The 14,795-nt window shown below is 43.7% G+C and overlaps 3 protein-coding genes across 4 annotated transcripts; all 3 read right to left on the reverse strand.

The window, feature by feature from the left end:
- Nucleotides 1-2,234: 2,234 nt before the first annotated feature.
- On the reverse strand, nt 2,235-4,853 carry LOC6595022 (nose resistant to fluoxetine protein 6). The gene is made up of 9 exons (XM_026991476.1): nt 4,582-4,853; nt 4,156-4,516; nt 4,029-4,102; nt 3,765-3,967; nt 3,582-3,694; nt 3,309-3,522; nt 3,062-3,243; nt 2,535-3,006; nt 2,235-2,470 (listed from the first exon to the last, which is right to left on the reverse strand). Exons 1-9 carry the CDS (start codon nt 4,847-4,849, stop codon nt 2,252-2,254), a joined length of 2,106 nt encoding a protein of 701 aa, XP_026847277.1. The 5' UTR covers nt 4,850-4,853; the 3' UTR covers nt 2,235-2,251.
- A 1,266-nt stretch (nt 4,854-6,119) lies between these two features.
- Nucleotides 6,120-8,925, reverse strand: LOC6595021 (nose resistant to fluoxetine protein 6). 2 transcript variants are annotated; one of them, XM_026991464.1, is made up of 9 exons: nt 8,640-8,925; nt 8,241-8,574; nt 8,114-8,187; nt 7,850-8,052; nt 7,665-7,777; nt 7,396-7,609; nt 7,164-7,345; nt 6,638-7,106; nt 6,120-6,575 (listed from the first exon to the last, which is right to left on the reverse strand). In XM_026991464.1, the coding sequence occupies exons 1-9, from the start codon at nt 8,908-8,910 to the stop codon at nt 6,324-6,326; spliced, it is 2,112 nt and encodes a 703-aa protein (XP_026847265.1). In that variant the 5' UTR covers nt 8,911-8,925; the 3' UTR covers nt 6,120-6,323. The 2 variants fall into 2 exon arrangements, with proteins under 2 accessions (XP_026847265.1, XP_026847268.1); XM_026991467.1 differs by lacking the exons at nt 6,120-6,575; nt 6,638-7,106 and having other exon boundaries at nt 7,189-7,345; nt 7,479-7,609.
- Nucleotides 8,926-10,676: 1,751 nt separating this feature from the next.
- On the reverse strand, nt 10,677-13,519 carry LOC6595020 (nose resistant to fluoxetine protein 6). Its single transcript, XM_026991460.1, has 9 exons — nt 13,228-13,519; nt 12,802-13,162; nt 12,675-12,748; nt 12,411-12,613; nt 12,240-12,352; nt 11,971-12,184; nt 11,738-11,919; nt 11,213-11,681; nt 10,677-11,140 (listed from the first exon to the last, which is right to left on the reverse strand). The coding sequence occupies exons 1-9, from the start codon at nt 13,496-13,498 to the stop codon at nt 10,904-10,906; spliced, it is 2,124 nt and encodes a 707-aa protein (XP_026847261.1). The 5' UTR covers nt 13,499-13,519; the 3' UTR covers nt 10,677-10,903.
- Between the last annotated feature and the right edge of the window lie 1,276 nt (nt 13,520-14,795).

Here is a 14,795-nt window from a genome sequence, read left to right on the forward strand (position 1 = left end):
AGGGCCAAAGGACCAAACAACAACCGAAGCCACAAAACCAAGAGAAAAGTCAAGCCATGAGAGTGGATTGTTTACACACCCTTTCAAATCAATAATTTCTATGACAGTCATATGATTAGCTGCACAATTTTGCCTTTAGCTTAAGTTGTATAGTTATTCGATATTGGCGGCTCTGTTTGTTTTCTGCCCTTCTTTCTTAAAAACTATTCCGAAACGTAGCACCCTTTGCAAGGGTATAACAATGTAGTCATGCTATTGGGACACAACAACCGCAAGAACCAAAATAGGAACCAAGAAGAGCCCTTGCCATTGCCATTGCTTCGGCTATAGCTTTTGCCTTTCGAGCTGGCCCATTGTTGTTTTTCTTCCGCTTTTTTTTCTCGTCTCCCTCATGGCGGAAGGCGTTCCTGGAAAGGCGCATGTATAATTAGAGCTATGAAGCATGTCCGGTGAAGTTTGGCATTTAAATGTGGCAACAACAAAAACAGCAACAACAGCAGCAGCAGCTGGGGCACAGAGGTAGCAGGATCGCCATTTTACCATTACCAACTTTGAAATTGGACAGAGTACTACAAAAGTACAAAAGAGAGAGTGGGCTGGGGATACTGTTGCCCAGATATATTTTATAATGCCACAAACATGCACGACTACAGCTATACATGAGAGTTTGTGTGCATTTCGTTTAGTTTACGTACTGCGCCTCCACATGCACAGAGGACACGGATCCAGGATCCAGGATCCAGCCCCAAACCCGCAGTCGAAACCAGACAGCCCCCGGGTCTGGCAGCAGGAACTTTGTGTGCAACTTTATCTTTTGATTTATACAATAATAAACAGAAATGTGCACAAAAGTTCTTTGTACTTCTTCTGGGGGGCAGCAGGGGAAGCAGCAGCAGCAACAGCAGCAGCCGCAGAATTGCAAAGTTAAATCGAGATATGTTTACACGAGCAGTTGACTCTTGCTAATTGGAAGCCACGTCAAAGGAACTACCCTTGGATCGCTTTCCAAGCAATTGTCATGGCTTATTACAGTAGCTTATAGCAGCAGCAACATCAGCAGCAGCTTTCTCCTTGGACAGAGAATCAGAATATGCGATTACAATGGGTACTCGTACTCGTGCTCCTATTCAGAGTGGTCTTCGGGCTGCGTGGATCGATTTTCAATTGTAGGCGCTCAACGAGTTGTAAGTGGCCCCACCCTCACACCACACCTCACCCTCACCCTCCCGCACAAATGTGTGCCCAATAACCCATTAAATGCAACCAAATGCAATGGAACACGCAACCGTCTCTGCCGCCAGCCCCCTGTCCCCTGTCACCAAGCAACCAGTAACCAGTACCAGGCAGCCAGCCACCTGCACCATGTGGCATGGCGTCAATGTGGTGCACATTAAGCTTAACGCCGCTTAAATGCGAGTGGCGCAGAGAGCTTTAAGGCGCTGCCTGTAATGGCTGCCACGGACGAGCATTCATTTCGTATTCGCTGGGGGTGCCGCGTAATAATGTTAAATGTCAGGTGCAATGCAGCTGCAGCCGGAGACGTAGCCGAAGCCAGAATCGGAGCCGGAGCCGGGGCTGGGGACAGGGCCAGGGCTGTACCTGCCCATGTCCCTGTCCCTGTCCCACCAGCAGTTGCAGTCGTAATCGAAGTGGAAATGGAAGTCAAAGCCAGAGGCAGACGTAGAGCCAGCGCCGGAGTCGAAGCGCACCAGCAGGCACTAATTAAGTTGCCTGGGAGCCGCGTAACTGCCATAAAATATGCGCAGTGGGGAGTTCGAGTTTGGATCCGGATTCAGATCGGTTTGTCGGCCCCGCCACCGTAGCAGCCGTAGCAGACACCAGACACTCACTGCAAATAGTTGGTGCACACTCGCTGTGCAGAATGTACTTGTACTTGTACGATATTTTATGGCATTGGGCTAAGCGAAGTCGACTCGAGTCAAGAAGTTTTCAGTCTCCATTTGTTTTCAGGCTTAAACCTACACAAAACATGCAACCAAAGACTGTGGGAAGGCGAAGGCAGAGCTCAGAGCTCCTCAAGGAGGTGGAGCATCAAACTGAAATGCAGGAGTACGTAGATAAATGTCTTACTCAGTCAGAGGCGCACAGTCCAGACCAGTCCGTGGTCTGCTCCAAAGGCGGAACCCCTGAGAAGGTTCGACGATCAGAGGTATAGGAGATTTTTCCAGAATTTCCTCATTAAGTAAATAAAGAAAACAAAAATGACCTTTCAATCTAAGAATAATATAATCTAATCATCGGCAGAGCTTTCACTTTGTGTATTCGTCTTTTTAGGGTCCTCTGTTTTTCTCGTCTCTAAGCTGGGAAGCTGGGAAGCAGGAGGTTCCGCTTTTGACTTCACTTTGGGTCGTAGAAGACTGTCGAGTCCACCAAAAGGTGCCTCAATGATAAGATAAAATACATACGCCATCAAAACCGTGAATCCGAAATCGGACCAAAACTTAAGCATCTGCAAAAATTGATAAAGGTTGATGTTAAGCCAGAAGAGTTGATCGTTAACAAATTAAACCTACCACAGTGTAGTCGGAGAAGTACGTGCTGGTCCTTGTGTTTTTGCTGTTTACTTCCAGCATGAACATGTGCCAGATGTACACGGAATAGGAGAGTCTCGAGAGAGGCTGCCACAGTGGCGAGGATAGGAAACTGTTGGCCAGACCGCCATGGCCCTGCATGCAGGCAAAGACGATCCAACACAGGGCTAGGGGCCAGCCCACCCGAGTAAGCGTGTAGTACAGAGCCTCCTTGAGGGTAGAAAGGGGTGGAGCACTCCATTGGGTCGCAGGGTACAGGGCAAACATCGAGGTGAAGAGCATGGCCAGACTAAGAACCCATCCTGACCATACGGCAATCCGGCCTAGCTGGAACTTCTTCCCCCGATTTAGGTGGAGAAAATATCCGAAGAGAAATCCAATCAGCCAAGGAGCGGCGTGCCGGTGCGTGGCGAAGTATAGCTTTTTATTAGCACTAGTATCAGCGGAAAGATTCCTTAAAAACAGAAAATGTTTATGAAAGACGAGTAAGAATCTATCAATGAACTTACGTCAGAACCAGCGAGTATTTCTTGATCATCATCGTGGCAAAGAGGCAAGACGAAACCAGGAGCACAAGCACCACAATGCCAGCGGCTGCCTTCTTGCCCCACTTGTACAGAGCAATCAGCAGAAGCGGAGAGATTAGGTATAGTTGCATATCCACTGCCAAGTACCAGGAATGGGCCAGGCACTGAAAGGGTTATCCAGAGTTGGTCAAAATTGTCGGCGGGGAATAATTTTGTGTGCTTTAGTTACAATATTCGATGTGGCATAGTTCTGCACGAAGAGCAGTGTCCAAAACCACCCGCTCTCACATGCGGCACTACCAGTGTATCCACCGGCGAAGAGCGGCCCGCCTGATACCACGGGCATGAACTTCATATAGACTAGAATAGCCACTGCCAGCACGGGAACGATGCGTATGAGCCGATGGAGATACATCAACGGAGCATTCAGACTACCATTGGATCTGCCACAAAGTAAGGAATGCGCAAAGATCAATGAAATATACGGTTTCCAGATTCTTACTTCTCCATGGAGCGTAGCGCGATCACCGCCACTAGCAGGCCGCCAACGAAGAAAAAGGAGTCCACAGAGAAAACACCGTGCATAATAAGGCTGGAAAATGGTTGCTCGACCCACTAAAAAAATTAAAAAAGGAAAATTTACGATCTGAATTGTTTTTGCATAAACAGGAATGAGGCCACTAACCGAAAGCATATTGAGAGTATTTATATTCGGAGAAAGTAGCGAAAAAATGTATTCATGGCCAAAAACAACCCAGAACAGGGACATGCAGCGGATTCCATCAAGACAACTGATCACGTTCGGATTCGATTTGCTGTCGACAATGCGGAAGATGGCACGGGAACTTGACCGTGCCGAGAAAATCTTCACAATCGCAGGGACACTACCTGGAAGGCAAAATACGAGTTAAATCATTTTGTACATCATTCCGTTCTCTCCGTTACTCACTCTGATCATGGCACAGAAAGTAGTCGTAGAGCGTGCATAGAGCCACGATAGTACCCATCAAGCCAAGAAGTACACTGCAATCTATAGAGTGAGTCACAGAATTTGATTATGATACGGTCTAACTTACACTGTGAAAATGGTCATTCCATCCAAAGGTTTCGATTCACTTGTCTGGCAAGAAGCTTCGTTAATGTTCATACTTAAGCTGCCCGAGTTAAACAGTTTCTGCACTAATTGTTCTAGAAACAAATCCATGATTGCCGCAGAGCACGAAGCCGGAAAGCATGATGCGATCTTCAATGAGTTGGTTAGTAACGCAACATTTTGAGGCAGAGAACCAATGGATAGCTTGAGGAAACAGTACTTTCCATTTATGCTGTGACTACTGGTGATCTCGTTGCTGATCTTGATGCACTCATCGAAATTTCCAAGATGGACGATGTTGCCATACAGCAGTCCCGACGGAATGGAGCCCCAAGCATCGATCACTGCTCACAAAATTCATCCAGTTTAGTTCGCACTCACTTGAATATAATTTTCATTATTTACTTACTCCTCAGGGCCCATAATTTTCCAGAAGTGAGCGCCAGCATGAACTCCGTCATGTCCGCGATACACAACAGATCGTCCTGACTGGGTATTCGGGACTGGAATAGATCCAAGTCCGTGAGCGATGCATTTCGAAAGTGTTCGGCAAACTCGACTCCCAGTGAGCGGAGCCCCGTCAGCCGCTGATAGTCTTGCAGGACATCTCCGTCTTTCAGTTGTGCGGCACTGACAAGTACCAGTCCGCAGACAAATACGGCTAATACGTTCACCATGGTAGCACAAATTCGATTGAGGGTGCTAGACAAATTACCAGGAAATTTATTAAAAAAATAAACCCAAATCGATAAGCATAGGTCGCGTAGTCGATTACGAAAAGCCTTGTCACAGCCTTGTGATTGGAATCATGAAATTAAACTTACGAACAACTAATATTGTATCAGCTAATATTCTTGGTAGACGAAACCCTATTGTGTTGTGCCATCTTATCATATTTAGCTAATCGTTATTTTATTTATTTATTATTATTAAACCAATAAAATGGTTGACTTTGATTTATATTTTATACCTTATCATTTCTATATGCCAAATCCTGTCTTTGCACATGAACATCACAAATACTATTCCCTCAAGTACTGAGTAAGCCTCAGACGGGACGACGCACAGTGGGACATTCGGCCATTTCAGCTTACTAAATTTATAGCTTCTGAAGAAATAAAAATATCTTCATGAAAGCCATTTGACAGAAAAATCTTCCAACAGTTCAAGATTAGTTTATATTTTATGAAAATTTAAATATAAATTTTAGAAATATACAAAACAAAACTTATTATAATATTATTATTACTATTATTATTATATAATAATAACTTCGTCGAATTATTCATTTGTGTAAAGTAAGACCTTACAATTCTGAGAAATTTCTGGACTCACATGTCTACTTGCCTAAGTTTAAAAGCGCTGCGGTTCGGTGCTGTTTGGCTTGCAGGCTTCTATTTTTCCTTGATATGCGATTTCGTGGGCTCTTAAGCTAATGCCGGTTTCATTTTCATCGGCGTGAATCAGTAGGCAATAGATTATATTATTTCATATTGTATTGGAAGGCGTAAGAGCCACGTAGCGCTAAGGCAATATATAGATAATGCAATAATCAGTGCACTGCTATTTAGAAGCTCTTCAAAGACTGATATCTGGTCAATAGCCTGATCGTAAAATAAAGGTTGTTGTAACAAAAGCCTTAACCAAGATGGAAGATGGGACTATACAGCAGGGGTATTCGGGAGTGGAATATACCCAAGTCCGTAAGAGATGTATTAGGGTAGTGTTCTGCAAACTCGACACCCAGCGCCCCTTTTTTTAGTTGTGCTGCACTGATGACTACCAGTCCGCAGACCAACAGAGGACGCACAACGCTTCCTATGCTAATGCTAATTCGATTGATGACGTTTCGCCATCTGCCAGGGATTTTATACGAAAACTTTGAAGGCAATCGGACGATAAGTACTATCTATCTAGAACCACCAGCCGATTATAAAAACAATTGTGTTGAGTAAGGTAATCTTGAGTAGTCTGAGGTACTCAGACTAGCACCGCGAAATACTTGATACAGCCGAACATCATTGATAATTACTCTTATCAGTATAGTGTTTGGGTAGTCGGAAGCTCACATCTTTTTTATGTGGTTTTGTAATCTACAAAACGTCTACATAAGTGCGAAAAAAAAACCCATATTGATATTTACATCTATAACTATTCTGGAGTAGTCTCTGTTGCTTCTTCCTTAGGCACGTCGGACTCAACCAGATTCCTTCCGTCATTCAACTGGTCCTGCTGGACATCAACTGAGGACTGCTTTTGTTCGCTTGGAGCTTGGGGCTTCAAAACACTTTTCTCCCGGGATCGTAGAAGATTATCAAGTCCGCCGAAAGGAGCCTCAATGACAATGTAAAGCAGATACGACATCAAAATAGTGATCCCAAAGTCAGACCAAAATTTCAGCATCTGAAAATCAAATGAGGTTAGTTAAAAATGAGCAACCATCAACAACTAGAAACAAAACCTACCAAATTGTAGTCCGAGAAATAAGTATTAGTACGAACGCTTCTACTGTTGACTTCCTGTACGAAAAGGTGCCAGATGTACACGGAATAGGAGAGTCTCGAGAGAGGCTGCCACAATGGCGAGGATAGGAAACTGTTGGCCAGACCGCCATGGCCCTGCATGCAGGCAAAGACGATCCAACACAGGGCTAGGGGCCAGCCCACTCGGGTAAGCGTGTAGTACAGAGACTCCTTGAGGGTGGATAGGGGTGGAGCACTCCATTGGGTCGCAGGGTACAGGGCAAACATCGAGGTGAAAATCATGGCCAGACTAAGAACCCATCCTGACCATACGGCAATCCGGCCTAGCTGGAACTTCTTCCCCCGATTTAGGTGGAGAAAGTATCCGAACAGAAATCCAATTAGCCAAGGTGCCGAATGAGTATGTGTGGCAGAATACAGTTTTCTACCGGCATCTCCTTCCGTTCCATTCCTGCAATTAAATGGGGTTGAAGAACTCCAACGACAAACAGAATGATCGTGGACCTACTTGAAGAGCAATGAGTATTTGTTGACCATCATCGTGGCAAAAAGGCAGGACGATAGTAGGAGCACAAGAACCGCGATGCCAGCTGCTGCCTTTTTGCCCCATTTATACAGAGCAATCAGCAGAAGCGGAGAGATTATATAAAGCTGCATATCCACTGCCAAGTACCATGTGTGATCCAGGCACTGAAAACGATTATCGTACAAATGTTAATAAGAGAAGATCTATGACTTACAATATTTCTTGTAGCATAATTCTGCACGAACAGCAGCGTCCAGAACCAGCCCTTTTCACAGGCGGCTGTACCATGGAATCCACCTTTAAAATAAGGTCCCCCAGAAACAATGGGCGTCAGCTTTATGTAAACTAGGATTGCTATTGCAAGTATCGGCACGATCCGTATAATACGATGAAGATACATAAGCGGCACGTTCAGTTTTCCTTTGGATCTGTCAGAAAATTGGCAATAATTCCCGATGGATACAAAATATCTCAAACACTTACTTATCCATTGAGCGAAGAGCAACCGTAGCCACTAGTAGGCCACCAATAAAGAAAAAGGAATCAACCGAAAAAAATCCGTGGAGAATAAAGCTGGAAAAGGGTTCCGCGACCCACTAGCAAACAAAAAAACAGACGAAATTAAAGATCTGAATGGTTTTCGCACATACAAGCATGAGGCCACTAACCGAAATCATATTGAAGGTATTTATATTTGGAGAAATTAGCGAATATATGTATTCATGGGCAAAAATAACCCAGAACAGTGACATGCAGCGGATGCCATCAAGACAACTGATCACGTTCGGATTCGATTTGCTGTCGACAATGCGGAAAATGGCACGAGAACTGGCCCGTGCCGAGAAAATCTTCACAGTCACAGGGATATTACCTGGAAGGCAAAATACGAGGTAAACCATTTTGTACATCATTCTGTTCTCTCCGGTACTCACTCTGATCCTGGCACAGAAAGTAGTCGTAGAGCGTGCATAGACCCACTATAGTACCCATCAAGCCAAGAAGCACACTGCAATCTATAGAGTGAGTCACAGAATTTGATTATGATACGGTCTACCTTACACTGTGAAAATGGTCATTCCATCCCAAGGTTTCGATTCACTTGTCTGACAGCTGGCCTCGCTGAATTTTATATTTGTGCTGCTTGAGTTCAACAAATTCTGCATTAACTGCTCCAGAAACGTATCCATATGTGCCGCAGAGCAGGAAGCCGGAAAGCAAGATGCGATCTTGAGCGAAATGGATGCGGCGGGTACAATAAGAAAACAGTACTTTCCATGTATGCTGTGACTACTGGTGATCTCCTCGCTGATCTTGACACACTCATCGAAGTTACCCAGATGGAAGGCATTGCCGGACAGCACTCCAGAGGGAATGGAGCCCCAAGCATCGATCACTGCTCACAAAATTCGTCAACTTCAGTTCTCATTCACTTGAATATAATTTTCATTATTTGCTTACTCCTCAGGGCCCATAATTTTCCAGCAGTGAGCGCCTGCATGAACTGCGCCATGTCCGCGAGACACAACAGATCCTCCTGACTGGGTATTCGGGACTGGAATAGATCCAAGTCCGGGAGCGATGCATTACGGAAGTGTTCGGCAAACTCAACTCCCAGCGGGCGGAGCCTTTTTAAACGCTGGTAATCTTGCAGGACATCTCCGTCTTTCAGTTGTGCGGCACTGACAAGTACCAGTCCGCAGACAAGTAGACTGCTTAAAACGTTCACCATGCTAATACTTTTTCGATTGAAGGCATTGCACCTTTTGACTGTGATTTTATAGGAAGCTTTGAGGGAAATCTGGCGATAACATTATCAGTGTGTCAGCCCTCGAGTCGAGTATATCAGCCAAAATGCTTAATTCAGTCGAACATCACCGATAAGGCGCAATCCGTCTAAATTCTAAGTAGTCACAAGCTCATTTATTTATAATCTTTTCCCAGGTAATCGTTTTACTTATTGACTTTTGATAGATTAAATTTGGTTTTAATATGAGTCAGTAAGAAAAAACCGGAGAAAACAAAAGTTTAGCTAAACATGGATGTAGACAATTAGTTCTATAATTCTGATCATTTCGTGAAAAGATGATAGCCGGAGTGCAATTATTACCATTAGTGGTGGCAGATCCTTTCTTTGTTTCAATGATTTTTCCAATTCTCATGAAAAGTAGCAGCAAAATGGCGAGAGTTCGTGAAGAGATTCCGCCTCCCCGCAATAACCAAATTTTAAAAAATTGCAAACAGTGATGAAAAAAAAACGGAGAAAAGCCTTACTGCAGTCATCGACTGCGACTGCGCTTACGTATAATTACGTATCAAATATTTTGTATGTAAATAATCAACAAATTTCTTTTCGGCTTTATTTGCCGATCGCTTTCTGACATGATAAATATAGTACGAGAACCAAAAATTCAATAAGTATAGACAATGGAAGAGATTACTTGGAAGAGTATAATTTTTATACCCGATACTCAAAATGAGTATTGGGGTATATTAGATTTGTGGTAAAAGTGGATGTGTGTAACGTCCAGAAGGAATCGTTTCCGACCCCATAAAGTATATATATTCTTGATCAGCATCAATAGCCGAGTCGATTGAGCCATGTCTGTCTGTCCGTCTGTCCGTCCGTCCGTCTGTCCGTCCCCTTCAGCGCCTAATGCTCAAAGACTATAAGAGCTAGAGCAACGATGTTTTGGATTCAGACTTCTGTGATATTCACTGCTCCAAAAATATTTCAAAACTTTGCCCCGCCCACTTCCGCCCCCACAAAGGGCGAAATTCTGTGGCATCCACAATTTCGACGATACGAGAAAACTAAAAATGCAGAATCGTAGAAGATGACTATATCTTCTAGAGTGCAAAATCTGAACCAGATCGTATAATTATTATAGCCAGAATCACGAAAACAATTTCACTCTTTCTCGCTCTGTCGCACTCTAACACACAGGTTTCATGGTCGGTTTTGCCAATTGCAAAATAAGAGCTAGAGCAACCAAATTTGGTATCCACACTGCTGTGATATCGGACCTTGACCGTTTTGTGTCAAAATTTCGCCACACCCCCTTCCGCCCCCGCAAAGGACGAAAATCTGAGGCAACCACAAATCTCAGAGACTATTAAGGCTAGAGTAACCAAATTTGGTATCCGCACTTCTGTTAGATCTTACTATAAAACGTATATCTCAGAATTTCGCCCCACCCCCATCCGCCCACACAAAAGACGAAAATCTGTTGCATCCACAATATTGCAGATTCGAGAAAACTAAAAACGCAGAATCATAGAGAATGACGATATCTATCCGGTTGCTGAATTTGGATCAGATCAGATAATTTTTGTAGCCAAAAGGAACAAATCAATTTGTACTGGCTACGCAACGCCCGACGTCACGCTCAGACTTATTTTCTGTCTCTCTCGCACGCACTCTTTGTCGTGTCGTTTAATATTAGCGGCGTCTGCCGGAGGAGAGCCATACTGACTTAGTATCGGGTATAACTGTAGAGTTGCGGTGTCCGCAGCAACTCACAACGTTCCCCCTCGTTTATTAGTTGAATTTGTGAGTAAAGCGCTTGTCGAATAGTTATTTGTAAGAGCTAATATCAAAGTCTTAACTTAATAGCAAACTTAAACATGTCTGGTCGGCGAAAAGTAATTGAATACAAGAAAACCATACGATGGTCCCTAAATATGGGAAAGACAAAACACGACTATTAGCATCTTACATTTAACTATTCTGAAACAGTCGTTGTGGCTTCTTCCTTAGGCTCTTCAGGTTCATCCAGATTCCTTCCGTCATTCAACTGATCCTGCTGGACATCTACTGACGACTGCTTTTGTTCGCTTGGAGCTCGTGGCTGCCGGGTTCGTAGAAAATTATCGAGTCCGCCAAAAGGAGCCTCAATGATAACATAAAGCACATACGACATCAAAACAGTGATCCCAATGACAGACCAGAAATTAAGCATCTGCAAAGCATAAAATATTATACATTTGTTATAATCCACTAGTTTCTATCAACTATCTAAAACAAAACTTACAAAGTTGTAGTTCGAAAAATATGTATTGGTCCGTAGAATTCTGCTGTTTACTTCCAGAGTGAACATATGCCAGATGTACACGGAATAGGAGAGTCTCGAGAGAGGCTGCCACAATGGCGAGGATAGGAAGCTGTCTGCCAGACCGCCATGGCCCTGCATGCAGGCAAAGATGATCCAACACAGCGCTAGGGGCCAGCCCACCCGGCTAAGCGTGTAGTAGAGAGACTCCTCGAGTATGGTCAGAGGAGGTGCCCTTAACTTGGATGCGGGATACATGGCAAAGATTGAGGTGAAGATCATGGCCAGGCTTAGCAGCCATCCAGACCACACGATAATCCGGCCTAGCTGGAACTTCCTTCCACGATTCAGGTGCAAGAAGTACCCGAAGAGAAATCCAGTCAGCCATGGACCCGCATGCGTGTGTGTGGATCCATAGACATCCACACCATCACCTCCTTTACTTAAATTCCTATATTAAATGAAACTTAATAACTGTAAAGGCAAATAGAAAGATTGTGGACCTACTTCGTGAGCACTGATTCATTGTTGACCATCATCGTGACAAAGAGGCAGGTCGTGACTAGAAGCAACAGCACTACAATGCCAGCAGCTGCCTTTTTGCCCCATTTATACAGAGCAATCAGCAGAAGTGGAGAGATTATGTATAGTTGCATATCCACTGCCAAGTACCAGGCATGACCTAAGCACTTAAAAAAGGTAATCGTATCAATTGGTAGGAGCTAAGATCTATGACTTACAGCATTGCTTGTTGCATAATTCTGCACGAACAGCAGCGTCCAGAACCAGCCCTTTTCACAGGCTTCTTTGTCGCGGTACTCTATATAGCCGAGCGGTCCGTCGGCGACAACAGTAATCAGATTCACGTAGACAAGAATGGCCACTGCCAAGATAGGGGTAATACGTATGAAGCGGTGAAGATACATCATTGGCACATTCAGCTTTCCCTTGGATCTGTTAGAATGTTGGCTATGAGTGTTGGTGGACTTAAAATAGTTCGAATACTTACTTCTCCATTGATCGAAGGACAACCATTGCAACTAGCATACCACCAATTAAAAAAAATGAATCCACCGAGAAATATGCGTACAGAATAAAGTTGGAAAATGGTTCGTCGAGCCACTAGGAAATTACAAACGCCATAAAAAATTATGAATAATAAAATGACTAGTGGACTGACCAACAATGTGCGTAGGGAATTTATATTCGGATTGCCTGCAGAATATCCGACTCCATGTCCAAGAACCACCCAAAACAGGGACATGCAGCGGATCCCATCAAGACAACTGATCACGTTCGGATTCGATTTGCTGTCGACAATGCGGAAAATGGCACGAGAACTGACCCGTGCCGAGAAAATCTTCACAGTCACAGGGATACTACCTGGAAGGCAAAATACGAGGTAAACCATTTTGTACATCATTCTGTTCTCTCCGGTACTCACTCTGATCCTGGCACAGAAAGTAGTCGTAGAGCGTGCATAGACCCACTATAGTACCCATCAAGCCAAGAAGCACACTGCAATCTATAGAGTGAGTCACAGAATTTGGTTATGATACGGTCTAACTTACACTGTGAAAATGGTCATTCCACCCCAGGGTTTCGATTCACTTGTCTGGCAGCTGTCCTCTCGGATTTGTATGTTTATGCTGTTTGAGTTTAATATTTTCTGCATTAATTGTTCCAAAAGCGCATTCATGGTTGCCGCAGAGCACGAAGCCGGAAAGCATGATGCGATCTTCACTTGGTTGGTTAGTAACGAAACATATTGAGGCAGGGAACTAAAGGACACGTTGAGAAAGCAGTATTTTCCATTTATGCTGTGACTACTGGTAATCTCTTTGCTGATCTTGATACATTCATCGAAATTGCCAAAATCGACGAGGTTACCATACAGCAGTCCAGACGGAATGGAGCCCCAAGCATCGATCACTGCTCACAAAATTCATCAACTTCAGTTCGAATTCACTTGAATATAATTTTCATTATTTACTTACTCCTCAGGGCCCATAATTTTCCAGCAGTGAGCGCCTGCATGAACTGCGCCATGTCTGCGAGACACAACAGATCGTCCTGACTGGGTATTCGGGACTGGAATAGATCCAAGTCCGTGAGCGATGCATTTCGAAAGTGTTCGGCAAACTCGACTCCCAGTGAGCGGAGCCCCGTCAGCCGCTGGTAATCTTGCAGGACATCTCCGTCTTTCAGTTGCTCGGCACTGACGAGTACCAGTCCGCAGACCAACAGACTGCATAACACGTTCACCATGCTAATACTTTTTCGAATGCTGCCGTTTCGACATTTTGCCAGTTACTTTATATGAAAACTTCGAAGGCAATCTAGAGATAAGCGATATCAAGAAGTGTTTCAGCCTTCCAGCCGATTATAAATATCAGTAAGTAGAAAAAATTTGAATTCAGACGAAAATCCGAATCAATGAGCAATCAGTAGAAGTTCTAGGTAGTCGCAAAATCCCCCATGTTAAAATATAATTATTTTTTTTGAAGATACTTAAAGCAAACATTTACCGTTTTCTAACTATATGCTTTTGTAACTGTAACAAAGTTCCTTATCTCTCTTCCACTGTGTCTTGACAATAAAGACTGGCCGAGCCTTCCCTTACTCGATATAAACTCGAAAATGCAACGAAAGAGAACACTACGAGCAATTTCGTAGTGTACGGCTCAAAATACACTGAGAATAACATTAATTTTGCACACCTTTAAATAAGAAAATAAAATCAGACTATTTTATCATCCAGCTACCATAGGAAGGAAATGAAGATCGTTTGAGCCTGTTGCATGGACAGGCTTGTTCTCGGTGTCTAATAGCCTATCAATTGGCGATCAAAACCGAGATTTTTCGATTTTCATCGCCAAGTCATTTAGGAGCTTCTCAAGAGGTACAATCTCAAGTGGTTCTACTGATTTTACGTTTGGGTACTACGGACACCTGTTTCTAAGTTATCGGAACAAAACATTGCTTATCTAATCCATGGTGATAAAGTAGAAAGGGATTTTTTTCCAAGTACGAATCTTATTGGAGAGACACACAAGCCAAAGGTCCTTCTACATTATTTTTTCTTTGATTTACCCATATAAGGGTTTCCCATGAGGGTTGGAAACGCTTCGTTCTGTCGAATGAACTATTTTAATTATATGATAAACTGGATATACATATTATTTTAATAATAAAGTATATAAATAATTATTTTCCGAAGCAGTCGCAGTGGCTGGTTTTTTATGCACTTCAACAACAACAACATTCAACTGATGGGGCATCGACTGAAGCCAGGTTTGCATCTTTGTCATTTGGGGGCTCACCCGGGATCAAAATTGGTATGAAAAATTGTTTCTGTTCTGGAAGTTAGAACGGAAAGCTGTGCACGGAAAAGGAGAGTCTCGAGAGAGGCTGCGACAGTGGCGAGGATAGGACACTGTCTGCCACACCACCATCGCCCTGCATGCAGGCGAAGACGATCCAAAAGCACAGTGTTGGCCAGGACTTACTGACTTAATCTTGAGTGATCATAATTTTCCATTAGTGAGAGCCTGTAAAAACTTTC

This window comes from Drosophila persimilis, unplaced genomic scaffold (genome assembly GCF_003286085.1).
Source record: "Drosophila persimilis strain 14011-0111.01,24,50 unplaced genomic scaffold, DperRS2 tig00000000-arrow-pilon, whole genome shotgun sequence".
Classification (NCBI taxonomy): Eukaryota; Metazoa; Arthropoda; class Insecta; order Diptera; family Drosophilidae; genus Drosophila; species Drosophila persimilis.